The 18035-nt window shown below is 37.9% G+C and overlaps 1 protein-coding gene across 15 annotated transcripts in view; it reads left to right on the top strand.

Moving 5' to 3' along the window:
- Window positions 1-18035, top strand: part of ATXN2 (ataxin 2) — a 91828-nt gene that overhangs the window by 46516 nt on the left and 27277 nt on the right. For 9 of the 15 annotated variants that reach the window (XR_004989999.2, XR_004990000.2, XM_036449286.2 and 6 more), the window contains 10 exons: window positions 44-222; window positions 2006-2251; window positions 4806-4988; window positions 7674-7871; window positions 8912-9019; window positions 9773-9843; window positions 13479-13780; window positions 15566-15629; window positions 17191-17343; window positions 17703-17769. Coding sequence is in view for 13 of the 15 variants with exons in the window: in XM_036449286.2 (XP_036305179.1) it covers window positions 44-222; window positions 2006-2251; window positions 4806-4988; window positions 7674-7871; window positions 8912-9019; window positions 9773-9843; window positions 13479-13780; window positions 15566-15629; window positions 17191-17343; window positions 17703-17769 (1571 nt within the window). In the remaining 2 variants the exon portion in view is untranslated. The remainder of the gene's footprint in view (window positions 1-43; window positions 223-2005; window positions 2252-4805; window positions 4989-7673; window positions 7872-8911; window positions 9020-9772; window positions 9844-13478; window positions 13781-15565; window positions 15630-17190; window positions 17344-17702; window positions 17770-18035) is intronic. The other 6 variants (XM_036449281.2, XM_036449282.2, XM_036449287.2 and 3 more) reach the window with 4 other exon arrangements.

Genomic DNA, 18035 nt, shown 5'->3' with positions numbered 1-18035 from the left:
TTCCTATTAGGATAAAATAATTTAGAGGATCTCTCCTTTTCAGGGAAAATAAATATATTCCTCCTGGACAAAGAAATAGAGAAGTCATGTCCTGGGGAAGTGGGCGGCAGAATTCACCGCGAATGGGCCAGCCGGGATCGGGCTCCATGGCATCGAGATCCGCTTCCCACACGTCAGATTTCAACCCGAATTCTGGTTCAGACCAAAGAGTAGTTAATGGAGGCAAGTATTTTGACCAAATTTTTCAGTGTTATTAATCAAATATATCGCTTTCTAAATAATTACAAGTTTACATAATAAGAAGTGCACACCTTAATTTCTGTGGAGTTGTTTTCAGTTCAAAAAATTATTTAAATTTACCTTTGTGAATATCAAATTAGTAAAAGTTAGTATAAGTAATTGGAATGCATTTAGCATAATGTGTTAAGATAAAGTGCTAAATTTAACCAAAGACATTCACTTGGCAAATAATACAAAACACTCCACATATAAAGAAATTGGAAACTTTGGGTAGGTTCTCAATTTTTAAAACACTGGATGATAAAGTTATTTACACAAAATTTCAATGGAAAATCCTATTCTGTGTGAAACACTTAGTGGTTAATATATATTCATTTTCATTTACTGTTTGCTTACATATTTATATTCTGCTTACTTCAAGAAAAGATTTGAGATGACAAGACATGACCAACAGTCATGTGAAGAAGGTGACGAGTGAAATGTGCTTAAAAAGCAACCAAAACAACTCTTAGTGTAAAGATGGCTATTGTAGTTTAAGTAAAAGAAACTTGCACGCATCTTCAGTAGGAGATATTTCTACTCTACCTCATGACACACACATAGGTCATGGATCTTTAAGTCTGGTACACACTAGACAGCAATACTGTAGACAGTATGGAAATACAGTAATTAATAATACTAACTTAGGGGAGAAAGCGGGCAATCCATTTTAGGTATCTTAAGTTTGGAAAGTAAGGAGGGAAAATAGAGAACACTAAGTTTCCAATTTCATTTTATTGAGTCTTTCTCCAGAATTCCTCTCCAAATGAACACGCTTGAGTATTTCATATACTTAGTATTGGGGGTGAAATTTCTTTGCTCGCTGAGTAAAGAATTTCCAGTTGTTCATGAACAGAATTTCCAAAGTAAAATCCTGAAGGGGCTGGGAAATGTATGATACTCAAGTGTGTGGCAGCCTGTGGAGAGGAGACCTGGACTCTTTGCTAAGACGAAGGTAAGTGATATGCTGTGTTTACTGTTAGCTGTATTTTGACCTGTGCATATCCATCAGTGGCAGTTATTTGGTGATGACTGCTCTGTAGTTCGTTAAGCAATTTCTTAGATAAGTTAATTTAGATAAGAAAAGCTGCAAAATTATACAGAAGGTCCTCCTTTTTATTATTTGATAAGATTGAAGTGTTTTTCGAGAAGGCACTGAATATTAACCTTTGTCACTCCCATGACTCTGGAAAATAGTGGAAGAAATATTTTATTTCTACTTGAATGAACTTGCTTAATGAGATTTCAGACTGAAGCTTATGTTCAAGTATAAACTAGATGAAAATCACAAATGGTTATGAGAAACCAGCATTTTTAATGGGATTTTATAGTTAGTGCTTATTTTCATTATATTTCAAAAGCTAAAACTAATGTAAATGTTATTCCTGAGTTTTATGATTTATTGTGTGAAATTACTATATGTTATACTTCTTTTATCTATTTATTACTGAGAAACAGTTGTAGAAGTAGGATTAATAGGCAAAGTCTTAACTGTCTTCTTCAGTAGTATGTGTAGATCCTAATTAACCCTTTGGGAACGTGTATTCATTTAAACAGATTAATTTTAAGGAGGTTAAAGTAAAATGTGAATTTATGTCAGTTTAAGTTATGCTAAAACTTATCACAAATCAAATGACTGTCCTCAAAGGGTTAAAATGTACAAGAAATCATTTTTGTCATTTTACTTTTTTTTTCTGTTTACTTTTTCCCTCATTTTTTTCTTTAGTTTTTATACTTTCCTTCATATCATTTGTTCTGTCAGGTGTTCCCTGGCCATCGCCTTGCCCATCTCCTTCCTCTCGCCCACCTTCTCGCTACCAGTCAGGTCCCAACTCTCTTCCACCTCGGGCAGCCACCCCTACACGGCCGCCCTCCAGGCCCCCCTCGCGGCCATCCAGACCCCCGTCTCACCCCTCTGCTCATGGTTCTCCAGCTCCTGTCTCTACTATGCCTAAACGCATGTCTTCAGAAGGTACAATACCACAATTTGTTCATGTTTTTGTTTGTCTTTGTTTAACTCCTATGTGAGTTTATAATTAGAAAAGTTTCCTCTTCATTATTTGATAACCTATAATTTCCGTGTTTTAACTTTAGTTTATTAAAACTATTTCTATTAACCTTTTGTTCATTAGAGAGAAATTTGATAAATGCTGTGTGAAGCTATGAACTATCCTGAATTGTAAGAATGGGGATTATCTCTGCCTGGTAATGACGCTCCTGTACAGCCCCAGCAGGTCTGCCCAGGACCTTCTCCCCGCAGTGCACACTGGGCACGATGATTAATGGCGAACAATGAGCTCTTCACCCAGGCTTGGCCTTCCTGTAGAACCTATCGTTTTATAGTTCCTGGCCAAGGTATTAGTGAACTACCTGTTGGCCAGAGGCAGGAGTGGTGATTTAGGGATACTTTTGAGAGGGACATTCCATTAGCTGCCTTTTGTGTCAACCCTTAGATTACAATAGTGTTTGGTTTTATGTTTGGGGAATTAAAAAAAAAAATTTGCTTTGCAATATTTTATAATGAAAGTCTACTTGAATCTGGAAGAAGTTCTGGATCTAAAGTAAAATTGTTAATAAAAACCATATATAAATTTTTATCTTTAGGGTTTTATTTCTTATTTTTGCCCTTGTGGGAAAAAGAATATAATTCTCAGTCAATATGTGATGCTAATTTGCCATTGCTACACATCAAATATATGGATGTGTTGTAGAAAGATCATATTTTAACTTAAATGTAGTACATACATTAAGAGCCTGTTTTCTGAATGATAATGTCCTTTTGTTCAAATAATTTTTATCTGATTTGTTCATTAAGATTGCCTTTTATTGGCTTCTGTTGAGACTAATACAGTTTTCTGGTATAAAGTGCTTTCCCAGAGAAAACTATGCTGCCTGCTTTTTAATAAATTGTTGCCCTCCAGGCAAGGAGGTCATGTGACCTTGACTAAAGTGGCTAACCTTCAACAGCAGGTTGCACTGATCTTCAAGGTGACTTCCTTTCTCTGAAGGGCCTGTAATGGTGGCCACTAAACAAAAAGTTAAATTCTGTCAAAACACTGTCATAGGCTGTTGTTTAAATAAGTGATGTTGTTGTCATGACTGTGGTGGCTGAGCAGGACTCCATAGTGAGTGTGAGCGTTGACAGTGCGGTGCATGGGCTGCTTGTGGACTGACTGTCGGGCAGGGTCACCTTCTGCTTATTTGGGTGCTGCATCTCAGGTTTCTTGTTAACTAATTGGAATTAAAAATGTTTTCTAATCACGTAGGTAGATGACAGTGAATCATTTTTCAAGTGTGAAGTTCAAAATTAACACTATTAAATAGAGTGGTGTTTTGTGCTTAATAGAGTATATTTTGTTTCTGTAAGTATTTGCTATATTACTCAAAAGAATGAATTTTTTTAAAGTTTTAGTTTGATTTTCATTGAGGTATGCCAACCTACTTTATCAGTCTTTTTCTAAGAGATATAAAAAAGTATGTAAAATATGCATATCCCCAATTCTTAAATCATTCTTTGATAGACTTCAATTATATCTCCCATTGAAGACTATAGTATGTAAGATTAACATCTTTTTTAAGATTATATCCATGATTAAATTCCTGCTGAGGACACAAACTAACGTGACATTATGCAGTTTGGCAGCAGATGAGGTGAGGAGCCTGGGCTTTGACATGAAGGAGTTGGCATTGTCTGGCTTCTCTGGTGAGAGCCATTCTGTCCAGTTTTTACCTATTTTGTTTGAAAGTACAGTAGACTTCTTAAGAAATAAATAAAGTTAATGGGTGACAGAATTAATTATGTAGAATTTTGATAATTCATATTGTGGAAATTTCTTCCCCAAATCTCAATTATTCCGGTTTTAAAAGTCATGCTTTAACAGTAGAATTTTCAGCTGATAGCCTGTTGAGTGAGGAACTGCTTACTAGGGAGAACTGGTTAAGGCATGGGTTGTAAAATTGATTACCATGGCAGAAGAGGTAGATAAACGAAGATTTTAGAGAAATGTGGGGATATGTACATATATATTAATAATACAAAGATATATAGGGATTACTAGTTTTTTGTTTAAAGATATTTTTATAATTTAAAAAATAATATAGAAAATTTGAGGGGCAAGCAAAAAGTATATATGGTAAACTAAAAATTATACCATCATGTAGCCATCACTTCTGTTAGCATTTTATATGTATATGTTTTTAAATGCTTATCAAAATGGATATAGGCTAAATTGCTAAAATCTTTGAAGCATTATGATATCTTATTGTGTGATTTGTTACCATTAACTTCATCCTTTCCTTTCTTTAAAAATAGAAATAAAATAAAATTTATAAAACTTTGTAGCATTCTACAAAATAATTCTGAAAGAATATGGCCCAAAAATATATTTACACACATCCCCCCCCCAAACCAAGGAAAAGAGAGAGAGAATCAGATGTGTGTGAATGGGGCGCTGTGTGTATTTGGCAGAAAAGTTGTACTGATGGACATTGTGGCATTCATGTGATGTTCGCTCTTCCTTTCTTAGGGCCTCCAAGGATGTCCCCCAAGGCCCAGCGTCACCCTCGAAATCATAGAGTTTCTGCTGGAAGGGGTTCCATTTCCAGTGGACTAGAATTTGTATCCCATACTCCACCGAGTGAAGCAGTGGTTCCTCCGGCAGCAAGGACCAGTCCAGCGGGGGGCACGTGGTCATCTGTGGTCAGCGGGGGTAGGTAACGTGGATTAGAGCATGATGACAATGTTCATTTTGTATTTTATTGATTTTTTACAGAGAGGAAGGGAGAGGGACAGAGAGCTAGAAACATCAATGAGAGAGTGACATCAACCAACTGCCTCCCGCACACCTCCCACTGGGGACATTCCCGCAGTCAATGTACATGCCCTTCACCGGAATCGAACCCGGGACCCCTGAGTTCGCAGACCGATGCTCTGTTCACTGAGCCAAACCGGTTTCGACGACAGTGTTGATATTGTAACTTTACTAAATATAAGAAGGGCTGAGCTCAAGCTTATTGAGGAAGTATATGTGTATATATTAAAAATGAAGTAACCAGGGATTGGAAAATGTATATATTTATTCTGGGCTCTACAACTTACTCTCATCATATGTTTTTTTTGTTGTTTTTTTTAAAATATGTTTTATTGATTTTTTTACAGAGAGGAAGAGAGAGGGACAGAGAGTTAGAAACATCACTGAGAGAGAATCATCGATCAGCTGCCTCTTGCACAACCCCTACTGGGGATGTGCCTGCAACCAAGGTACATGCCCTTGACTGGAATCGAACCCGGGACCTTTCAGTCCTCAGGCTGACGCTCTATCCACTGAGCCAAACCGGTCTCGGCACTCTCATCATATGTTAGAGCAAATTTGTGTTCATTCTGAATTTCAGTGTCTCAGTGAGTAAAATTTTGCCTAGTCTATTTATGGACTTGTGATGAGATTCATATGCTACTTATAAGTATGAATATCCTTTTTATATATAAAGTACTGAAATATAAGTTAAGTACAGAATGTAAATGCCATTTGGAGTGATCATATTTTCTATCCTCTCAGCAGCTTGATTCATTCCTTATACATTTATTTTGGGCTCACAGTGCTATGTTGCTTCTATGGCATCTGTATACGGCACTAACTACTGATTATACTTCCCTTACAAGGAATATCAAACACATATGAGAGACCCAAGATTTATCTGTGACTAGCCTAAAGAATGTACTGACAGCAGCTATAAAAGTATAAAAAGTACACACACTTTGACTCGATCTTATAAATAAACTAAGACTGCTTTTTCTACTTACGTTTTGCTTTCATGATAACTAGAGAGAGGGCAGGCAATGATTGCCTTTTTTGTTTCAGTCTTATTTTAATCAGTGCATCAAACCTTTAAAAGAAAAAATATCTTTAAGCTTAACAAACAAAAATATACCAAACTCTGTTAAATTTCTTTAGTTGATATACACCTCTCAGCTTAATGAATATGTAATTATATTGTAAATTCCTTTGGAATTTCTATTTTTTTCTTTGGTCTCCAGTTATAAGTAAAAAATTAACAAAATAGATTTCTAAAAATCTGTATTTTCCATTTCTACTATTAATCATGTGACATACTCAGATCTAGAAATGAATTTTGAGAGTAAAGCATGATTATAGGAGTGAAAGAGTGAAAACATATTTGTCATTAGTACATATAGGACAGTGTAATAAGTTTGTTCTTCATAATAATTTAAAAAATTGCAAATGTTGAATAATAATTTTCCTCTTTGACCCTTGTGACTTAAAGTAATGAACCTCTAATGTGAAGCAAATAGAACCATTTTCTCTAAACCTTTGAATCTGAGCTCTACAAATGGGTTTATAAAGGAATATGAAAACTAATTAAATACTTATTTTGAAACTATGCATATGAGCCTTTGCTTGGTTATCTTCCCCTCCTGGCTAAATTGAATCCCTGGTTTCCTTAGTTACTACAGAATGGATCTTGATGTGGCAAGAGAGAACATATAGGATTGGTTGCAAGCTGCTAAAAGGTGTTTGAGTTTGTTATTGGAAAGAGAAATATCTTAGCCTGTTTCTTAGGGATACACACACACACATACACTTTAAAAAAAAATTTTCTATTGATTTCAGAGAGGAAGGGAGAGGGATGAGAATCATCGATTGGCTGCCTCCAGTACATCCCACAGTGGGGACTGAGCCCGCAACCAGGGCGTGTGCCCTAACTGGGAATTGAATTGTGACCTCCTGGTTCATAGGTTGATGCTCAACAACTGAGCCACACCAGCCAGGTTACACACCTTTTTAAAGAAAGAAACGGTCTCACTTTTTTTTTTTTTTTTTTTTTCAAATATATTTTATTGATTTTGTACAGAGAGGAAGGGAAAGAGATAGAGAGTTAGAAACATCGATGAGAGAGAGTCATCGATCAGCTGCCTCTTGCACACCCCCTACTGGGGATATGCCCGCAACCAAGGTACATGCCCTTGACCAGAATCGAACCCGGAACCCCTCAGTCCCCAAGCCGACGCTCTATCCATTGAGCCAAACCGGTCTCGGCCGGTCTCACTTTTTAATAGAGAATATTGCCATCTTTGTTTTTTAAAGTGGCATTTATCTTACCTTAGAAATCCAGTTTCTAACTTCATTTAAAATATTGCCTTTTAGACTTAATATATTCAGTTAGAAGGAAAAACTACACTTGTACTTAGTTATTAGTATATTCTCAATCATTACCACTCTTACTAAGACTCTGGAAAAGCAAATCAGGGTGATGGGATAGGATAATTGGGAATATGGAGGTCAGATAGGACTATTTTTACCTAGATCTTAAGAGAAGCTCCTTGAGGAGGTGATATTTGAGCTGAGAATGTAATGGATAACTTTCTTTTCTTCTAGTTCCAAGATTATCCCCCAAAACTCACAGACCCAGGTCTCCCAGACAGAACAGTATTGGAAATACTCCTAGTGGACCCGTTCTTGCTTCTCCCCAAGCTGGTGTTATTCCCACAGAAGCTGTTGCTATGCCTGTTCCAGCTGCATCTCCCACGCCTGCCAGTCCTGCATCTAACAGAGCTGTCACCCCATCTATTGAGGGTAAGAAAAGGCTTCCGATCCGCCCTGTTGTCTGCAGAGTGCAGCGTTACAGGTTGAACATTATACAAAAAATGCTATGCTTTATTCAAGGATAGGTATTTGTGTGCACATTTAAAGTTTTATGTACATGAAGTTAGCTGTTTATTACTACCAATTTTATATGTTATTATTGACTGTGTTTTGTTAAGAGGGTTAACATTCCTGAATAGTAAATCCTATAGAATAAAAGAGTGATATGCAAATTGACCACCACTCCAACACAAGATGGCCAGCGGGGGGAGGGCAGATGGGGGTGACCAAGCCTGTAGGGGAGGGCAGTTGGGGCAACCAGGCCTGTAGGGGAGAGTATTTGGGGGAGGGGGGGGTTGACACCATGCCAGCAGGGGAGCAGTTAGGCATCGATCAGGCTGGCAGAGGAGTAGTTAGGGAGTGATCAGATTGGCAGGCAGACAAGTGGTTGGGAGCTAGCAGCCCAGTGGGATAGGGCCTAAATGGGCAGTCGGACATCCCTCGAGGGGTCCCAGATTGGAGGTGGTGCAGGCTGGGCTGAGGGACACACACACACAAATACCCCATGCATGAATTTCATGCACCAGGCCTCTAATATTAACATAAAATTATTGATGTTTCATTTGTCTGCAAAAGAGAAAAGCCTCTTTAAGTGGAAATACTATTTTCCAAAAGAGTAGGAGACAAAAATTTTTGAATATTTTCCCATTTTACTTTCCTTTTTAAAAAAATTTTTTTTTTAACTCCAACACTATGTCTTTATATTTTATTGATTTTTTTACAGAGAGGAAGAGAGAGGGATAAAGAGTTAGAAACGTCGATGAGAGAGAACATCGATCAGCTGCCTCTTGCACACGCCCTACTGGGGATGTGCCCGCAACCAAGGTACATGCCCTTGACCGGAGTGGAACACGGGACCTTTCAGTCCGCAGTCTGACGCTCTATCCACTGAGTCAAACCGGTTTCGGCCCCATTTTACTTTTCTAACATTTATCTAACTTTAAATTTTTTTTTCAAAAATTATGTTCTAGCTAAGGATTCCAGGCTTCAAGATCAGAGGCAGAACTCTCCTGCAGGGAATAAAGAAAACATGAAGCCCAATGAGACATCACCCAGCTTCTCAAAAGTTGAAAATAAAGGTGAGAACTTTAAAAAGTCTTTAGGGAAAACTATAGAAATAAAAGAGTGCCATAACCAGTTTGGCTCAGTGGATAGAGCATCGACCTGCAGACTGAAGGGTTCCAGGTTCGATTCCGGTCAGGGACATGTACCTTGGTTGCGGGCCCATCCCCAGTGGGAGGTGTGCAGGAGGCAACTGATCGATGTTTTCTCTCATTGATGTTTCTAACTCTCTACACCTCTCCCTCCCTCTCTGTAAAAAAACAATAAAACATGTTAAAAAAAAAAAAAAAAAAAAAAGAAAGAAAGAGAAATAGAAAGGAGTATGTCTAATCTCATGCCCAATATAAAGTATTTTTGTTAAACACCTTTTCTTAGTATTGTGCATATTTAAATGCATAATGTGACAAATACTAAAGTCTATGATTTATGTATTAAAATTTTTATTTTGGTAACTTATTTTCATTTAAAAATTTTTATTTATTGATTTCAGAGAGGAAGGGAAAGGGAGAGAGTGATAGAAACAACAATGAAGAATCATTGATCAGCTGCTTCCTACACACCCTCACTGGTCACCCTCACTGGTGATCGAGTCCACAACCCAGGCATGTGCCCTGACCAGGAATCGATCCGTGGCCTCCTGATTCATTGGTCCACGCTCAATCATTGAGCCACACCAGCTGAGCGAATTTATTTTAATTTCTAGCATCTGATCTTAAAAGAATTCAAGTTAAAGATTAGAAATAAATCTGTAATCATTATTAATTTTACAGGTATATCACCAGTTGTTTCCGAGCATAGAAAACAGATTGATGACTTAAAGAAATTTAAGAATGATTTTAGGGTAAGTGTTGCATTAGAATCTTAAAAAATAAATATTAAATGTTACAAAAAATTTTTATGTTATCAGTTTATAAAAATGGATTTATATGTACAAACACAAACATCGAACCGTGTGCATAAAAAGCTAAACATTCTTAAAGTTGTCTTTGCCTATGCTTTAGGGTAGCTATAATCATGAAGCTTTATAAGAACAATACAGATATAAAATGAAAAGGAATATAATTTTTAACATTTGAAGCTACCATAAGTTATTATTTGGTGTTCATTTGATTACTTGATTCACTGAAGAGCAGAGCAAGACCAAGGTGTTCACTCTCTGATGTGGGGTAGAAGGTACCCTGCACTCTGGGATGGTGATGTAGTTGCAGGTTTACATTTTGAGCACTCATTTTGGCCCTAACTGCCCTCCCCTGCTGGCCTGGCCTGGTCACCCCTAACTGCATGTGGTAGCAATCTTTGATAGACTTGCTGAATATACTGTAAACTCACCTGAATAACTGTTTCATTTTTTGCTCAATATTTACTAATATACTGTGCATATTAAGGTATATTTTGAGACCAACTCAAGAGATCATCCTGAAACTTAGCTTCTCAAAGAGAAAAAAATATGATCATCAGCCTTTCCCTAACTAAAGTGCTCCTGTGAACTTGTCCTCAGCTGCATTCTCCTGTCAGAGGGAGGAGTATTTTTCCTGTACTCTTGTATTTATTTAATGCCATAACTTTTTATTTCTTTTGCGTTATGTATGAATTCTCCAAACAGGATTTCTAGGTTAGGTTTCTATACACTTCTTTTCACCGCATATGAATAGATATCTAAGCAAAATATATTATTTTTCATAATCTTCATTTTGTTAGCAATAGATATACTTCTCCATTTGCTTTTGTTTCCTCAGATTTATTTCTTATAGTCACTCATTCAGTTCCTTCTTAGAGTACACTGCTTTGAGTTTATTAGGTTTTGAAGGAAAGGAATACTTTTGCTTTAAAGCATATAAGTTGGTATATTTTTGTAACAGTTTTATTGAGGTAAAATTGGCATATAATTTAGCCATTTTAAAGAGTATAATTCAGTGAGTTTAGTTTACTCAGAGTTAAATTTTAGAAGTTTCTTCATCCCAAAAAGAAGCCTCATACCCCTTCGCAGTCACTCTTCATTTGCTGTCAAACACTGCTGTTCGTCCCCCAAGGTCTTAAACAACTTCTAATCTGTTTTAGTCTCTATAGATTTCCCTATTCTGGATATTTTATATGAATGGAATCATACAGTATGTGGCCTTTTGTGACTGGCTTATTTCATTTAGCATAATGTTTTCAAGGTTCATTTATGTTGGAGCATTTATCGATACTTCATTCCTTTTTACAGATGCCATTGTGTGAATAGGCTATATTGTTGATCCATTCATTAACTGAGGTGTCTTTGGGTTGTGACCACTTTTTTACTTTAATGAGTAATGCTGCTATGAACACATTAGTGGGCAGTTTTTGGGTGGACATACATTTTTATTTTTCTTGGGGAGGGAATTTCTGAGTCATATGATAACTGTTCTTAACCTCTTGAGGAAAAATTCCAGGCTGTTTGCCAAAGCAGCTGTACTATTTTACATTCCCACCAGCAGCATATGTCACAGTCATAAAGATTTGCTCTCTTTTTAATATTTTTATTGATTTCCAATAAGAATGGAGAGGAACAGAAAGATAGCAACATCAATGATAAGAGATTCATTGATCGGCTGCCTCCTGCACGCCCTCTATTGGGGATTGAGGCTGCAACCCAGCATTTGCCCTGACCAGAATCAAATCCGGGACCATTCGATCCCCAGGTCGACGCTCTGTCCACTAAGCCAAACCAGCTAGGGCTGCTCTCATTACTTCTAAGAGTTTCACTTTCGGCTGTGATTATTTTAAGTAATTTCTTTTGGCATTGTTTTGTTAAAAGTATATTTTATTTTATTTATTTTTTGTTATTGATCCTTACCCAAGGATACTTTCTCCATTGATTTCCAGAGAGTGGAAGGGAGAGGGAGAGAGACAGTGAGAGAAACATTGATGTGAGAGAAGCACACCAATTGGTTGCCTCCCACATGCAACCCACTGGGGATCTACAACCTAGGTACAAATCACACCCGAGACCCTTCAGTCTGCAGGCTGACGCTCCAACCACTGAGCCAAACCAGTTTCGGCTTGAGTAATTTTTTTATGTTGTGTGAAGTAGGGCTCCAAATTCATTCTTTTGCATGTTGATATGATTTGTCCCAGCACCGTGTGGAAAAGACATTTCATTGAATTGTACCCTTGTTGAAAAATGAAAAACTATTGACTGCAATTGTGAAGGTTTGCTGCTGGACTCAGTTCTTCCCCATAGAGCTATGTCTATCTTTTATGCCAGTACCACACACTCTCTGTAAATCTTCATTTAATAGGAAACATTTTGTTATCAATTTGCAACTTCCTGTAAATCTTTTTTAATACTTGATCTCTAAATTCCAGATAGATATAGCATTAAAACTCTTATCTCTAGGATTTTCAGTTCTATTGCTGTTTGGGGCCTGAGTAATCAAATTCATTAATCTATCCAGATAAGATGTTATTAGCTTTACCTTTATTGAGTATTTCTTATGTATCAGACACTGCTCTAAGTGTTTATATGATAAACTTTTTATTGTCCTATCATCCCTTTGAAGTAAGTCTTACTATTACCCTATGTATACATAGGAAACTAAGGCAAAGACAAGTTAAATAATTTTCCCAGATTCTCATTGCTAGTAAAAGATAGGCCTGGCTATCTGTGTGTTTGAACTTCCATCAATGCTTTGGGCAGTAGCTAATGCATAGTAATGTACTGCATTGCTCAGCGAATGAATCAGACACACCCTCATGACATGCACGTGTCCTTGAAATATGATGGTTCACAAAAATCTGGTCTTTCATTGGTGGTGGTGGTTTTTTTCCTTTGAGAGCCAAAAGCAAAGGCACCTTTAGTAAAAGTAAATCACTTGGACTGCATTAAACTAAAAAGCTTTTCTGTATAGCAAAGGAAACCATCAATAAAATGAAAAGGCAACCTACTGAATAGAGAAAATATTTGTAAATCTGATGAGTTAATTTTCAAAATATATAAAGTACTCCCACAATTTAAAGCAAAAAGTTTTTTTAATATTTTAAATTAAAAAATGGACATGGGATCAGAATAGAAATTTTTCCAAAGAAGACATACAGATAGATGGCTAACAGATCCATGAAAAGGTGCTCACCATCAAAACCACAATAAGTTAATCGCCTCACACCTATTAGAATGGCTGTTATAAAAAAGAATAACAAGTGCTGGCCAGGATGTGTGAACAGGGACTCCTTGTGCATTGCCAACAGGAATATAAATTGATGCAGCCACCATGGAAAACAATGTGGAGGATCCTTGAAAAATTAATAATAGAACTACCTTATGATTTTGCAATTCCACTTTTGGGTATAGATTTTTTTTACTGTCTTATAATAAAGACATTACTCTTAAAGTATGAAAAAGCCTTATTCAATATATTTCATGCTTACAAATAATGTTAGTGTATTTGTGTTATGGAAAAAATTGATTTCTGGAGTTACTTAAAATATTTAAGTATAATTATTTTCTTTATTTAGTTACAGCCAAGTTCTACTTCTGAATCTGTGGATCAACTGCTAAACAAAAATAGAGAGGGAGAAAAATCAAGAGATTTGATCAAAGACAAAATTGAACCAAATGCTAAGGATTCTTTCCTTGAAAATAGCAGCAACTGCACCAGTTGCAGCAGCAAGCCGAGCAGCCCCAGCATTTCCCCCTCCATCCTCAGTAATGCGGAGCATAGGAGGGGGCCTGAGGTCACTTCCCAAGGAGTTCAGACTTCCAGTCCTGGATGCAAACAAGAGAAAGATGATAAAGAGGAGAAAAAAGATGCAGCTGAGTAAGTAGACCTGGCATTTAGCATGTCCTGTTACTTAACTTTCTCTTAAGGTGTTCGGAGCTTTCCAACTCAAGAATTTACATGGACTTTTAGACTGTTTCATACATACCGTAGCTCTCAGATTACAAACAACTTGTCCAAACAAATAATATCTTATGTAAGTAAATTAGGTCATTGTATCCTGGACTCTTCTCCGTTTTTGCATCCCTTGGCAAAACAAAACAAAAAACTCTAGGCATAAATTAAGAAAGCTTTTTTTCTGTAAGTGTGCAGGGAGTTGAAAATACTGACTTTTGGACCTTTATCCCCTGGATGCTTGTCCATATCTCCCTCTTGGCTGTGTGGCCAGGAGTAAGAACTGCCTTTGCCTGCGAGAGAGAGAAGTGTCTGACGCCCCTACTCACTTCACATTGTCCATCAGAAACAGTGTTTTAGTTACTGATTAGATTTGTTAAGGTTGACTTAATTTTGCACATCCAGTATTTGTACCATCAATTAAATGGACTTCTACAGGCTAGCCTCAGAACCTAACTAAGCACCGTTCATTGACTTATTTGTTCTGGATTCCATACAACCTAGTTACAACTGAACTTTTGGAATGTATCTTGTTGATAAATTGGGGAGTGCTTATTCTTGATTTTTTTTTTTTTAAATATATATTTTATTGATTTTTTACAGAGAGGAAGGGAGAGAGATAGAGAGCTAAAAATGTCGATGAGAGAGAAACATCGACCAGCTGCCTCTTGCACACCCCCTACCAGGGATGTGCCCGCAACCAAGGTACATGCCCTCTACTGGAATCGAACCCGGGACCTTTCAGTCCGCAGACCGACGCTCTACCACTGAGCCAAACCGGTTTTGGCTATTCTTGATTTGAGACAGAAATTTTTTATAATACTTCTTCGAGGTGTGTCATGTGGGAAACACTTTGTCACATTAGAAAATAGTGCGTGCTAAGGAATTGATATGTTAAGAATTGAATTTCAGGATGTTTTATAAGGGCTGCTGTCTTTTCAGTTAAAGTACTTATTGATCGCTTTTGAGAGAGACATTATATATTATAATTTTAAAAAGTATTTGTCCTTTTTTTGGGCAGTCTTTATCAGATTAAGGAGTGGTGTGTGTGTGTGTGTGTGTGTGTGTGTTATTTTTTATTTTTTTATTTTTAATAAATCTTTATTGTTCATATTATTACAAAAGTTCCTCATTTTTCCCCCCTTTGTTTTATTTTTAATATTTTAATTTTATTTTAACCCTCACTGAAGGATATGTTTTCACTGATTTTTAGAGAGACAGAAACATCGATGTGAGAAACATCGGTTGCCTCCTGTACACATTCTGACTAGGGATCAAACCTAGATATGGGCCCTGACCAGGAACTATAACCAACTGAGCAACCTAACCAAGGCTCTGGGTGTGTGTGTGTTTAATATATTTTTATTTCAGAGAGGCAGAGAGAGAGATGCAGCAAAACAGCAAATATGAGTGAGAATCATCGATTGGCTATCTCCTGATGCCCCACACTGGCGATTGAGCTTGCAACCCGGGCCTGTGCCCTGACTGGGAATTGAACTTCCTGGTTCAGAGGTCCACACTCAACCACTGAGACATGCTGGCCAGGCATTGTGTGTGTGTGTGTTAATGAAGTGGATTGATGATCTTCTAGTGAGAATTGTTTAAATGCAATATGTGGTTAGCAATTTTAAAAAAGCTGTCAGGTATGAGACTTCAGAGAACAAGTTCCATGCAGATTTCACTGGCCTTTACATATTTGTTCTGGTTTAGGCAAGTGAGGAAATCAACATTGAATCCCAATGCAAAGGAATTCAACCCTCGTTCTTTTTCTCAGGTAAATTTATTTCCTCTTTGAAGTAATCTGTTCTTTAGAAAATAAATTTTTTATTATAAGTAATATTTCTTTTTTCATACCTGACATCTAAATTCAGGTACAATATTCTAAAATAACTTTGGTTTAAGTTCCCTTTTCTTATGGTCATTAATGTATATGTTTGAGCCAGAGGAAAAAGACCCTTGTTTTGTCATCAGTTAGACACTGTTAGGCAAATCTTTCAGGCTTTTTGACTAGAATTTGAAGATGGTTGGCTAGCTACCCGGTTATAATGATTCTACTGACTTTATTAGGAAATAAGACTTATTTTTTATTTATTTTTAAAATATATTTTTATTGATTTCAGAGAGAGAGGGAGAAACATTGATTGGCTGCCTCCTGCATGTCCCATAGCGGGGACCAAACCCACAACCTGGGCATATGCCCTTGACCAGAATCGAACCTGGGACTCCTCAGTCCGAAGGCCGATGCTATATATCCACTGAGCCAAATCAGCTAAGGCTAGATTTATTTTTTAAACGTTGTAAAACTTTTTTTAGTTTCTTAAAAGTTACTTCAACTATTTTTTAATAGTATTATTGAATAATTTGTGACCTGGTGCACAAAATTTGTGCACATTAAAAGGGGATTAATTAGAGGTAATAATTTAATATTGCTATTTGCCCTTTCTCTATAATAGAAGTGTCAGAGATGAAAGAAAATTAGTAAAATGTATATGAAACCATTCCTCCTGTCAGAGTCTGGGCATACCATGAGACCCAGAGTCAAGTCCCCGTCCACCCACATGCACCTCAAAATCGCATGAGACCCAAACCCAGCCTCCCCCCCCTCGATTGGGCTAGGTCCAGACCCGGCCAGTCCCACCCTTGTCAAGCCCTGCGTAACCTCAGGTCCCCTGGCCCTGCGCCAGGATGGGGGACATGGCCTGAGATCCCCTGTCAAGCCCCACTGGGAGGGGGCAGGGCCTCGGGTCCTCCATCAAGCCCCGTTGGGTGGGGGGCAGGGCCCGAGGTCACCTGTCAAGCCCAGCCAGGCAGGGGGGTGCAGGCTCGGGTCCCCTGGCTGGTGCCTAAAGTCCCCTGTCAAGCCCACCTGGTGAGGTGCGTGGCCTGAGGTCTCCTAGCCCAGCACCAGGATGGGAAGTGCACCTTGAGGTCCCCTGTCTAGTCCCGCTGGGTGGGAGTGCGGTCTGAGGTCCCCTATCAAAGGGGGGGGGAGGGGGGCGGGGGCTGGTTAGCTTCAGGTCTCTGCTGATTGCTCGTTAAGGCTCCTTATGGGAATTGGCCTCAGCTGTGGGTACAGCCATCTTTGTGACAGAGCGATGGTCAATTAGCATATCCTTCTTTATTAAATAGGATTGGTGAAGTTTTACTTTAACTTACCAAAGTATTTTTCTTTTATTTAAAGTATGTGAGTTTTATTTTCTATAAGTTTTTTTCCCCATTAAAAGGGACTAATTAAAAATGAGTAAAACTTAGATGAAGAAAATCAGTTTCCAGATTGCAATAATAATCAGCTTTTCATCTTAAGAGAATCAGTTTTTGCTTTTTGTTTTTTGTAGCCAAAGCCTTCTACCACCCCAACTTCGCCTCGTCCTCAAGCACAACCTAGCCCATCCATGGTGGGCCATCAGCAGCCAACTCCGGTGTATACTCAGCCTGTGTGTTTTGCACCAAATATGATGTATCCAGTCCCAGTGAGCCCAGGCGTGCAAGTAAGTCAGAGAACTTGCTGTTCCTTTGTCTCCTTGGCTTTGGTAGTTGACAGCAAGCTCTGGAGGCGTGTGGTGACTTGAGGCAGTGGTTGCATAACAGAAGTATTGGGAAAGGGGGACGCAGCCGGATCATGTGTTGTTAGTGTGAGGAGCTAAGTCTGAGGATGTATCTAGTGAGGAAGATGATTTAGATTTACTGTAGTTTGGGGCTTGTGGTGTAATTTTTTTTTTTTTAATGATTCATAGAGAATCAGGAAACCTCAGATCTAGCTCTCTAGCAATATACTATTGAGAGAATGGGAAAATGTATTCTTCTTGAGAGCCTAATTTTCCTTTTTTTTTTTTTTTTAATCCCTCAGCCTTTATACCCTATACCTATGACACCCATGCCAGTGAATCAAGCCAAGACATATAGAGCAGGTAAAGGTGAGAATAATCCTGCCTGTGTTTGCTTGTAGTCTGCATGATGCATGTATAAGTAACTCAGTTTATAATGAAGAAATACTTGTGGTTCAACTTTGACTTTTGATGACCAGCGTTACATAAGGTATTCAGCTGCAGGGCCCGAGGTCATCTGTCAAGCCCAGCCAGGTGAAATATTCATCAGTTGTGATTATTCAGGTTCTTTAAAAAAAAAAAAATAAATAATAATAGTAACTGCCGAAACCGGTTTGACTCAGTGGATAGAGCAT

The sequence above is a fragment of the Pipistrellus kuhlii genome, unplaced genomic scaffold (assembly GCF_014108245.1).
Source record: "Pipistrellus kuhlii isolate mPipKuh1 unplaced genomic scaffold, mPipKuh1.p scaffold_m20_p_20, whole genome shotgun sequence".
In the NCBI taxonomy this organism is placed as follows: domain Eukaryota; kingdom Metazoa; phylum Chordata; class Mammalia; order Chiroptera; family Vespertilionidae; genus Pipistrellus; species Pipistrellus kuhlii.
Note: the sequence above shows the minus strand (reverse complement) of the source record. Positions and strands in the feature narration are given on the sequence as shown.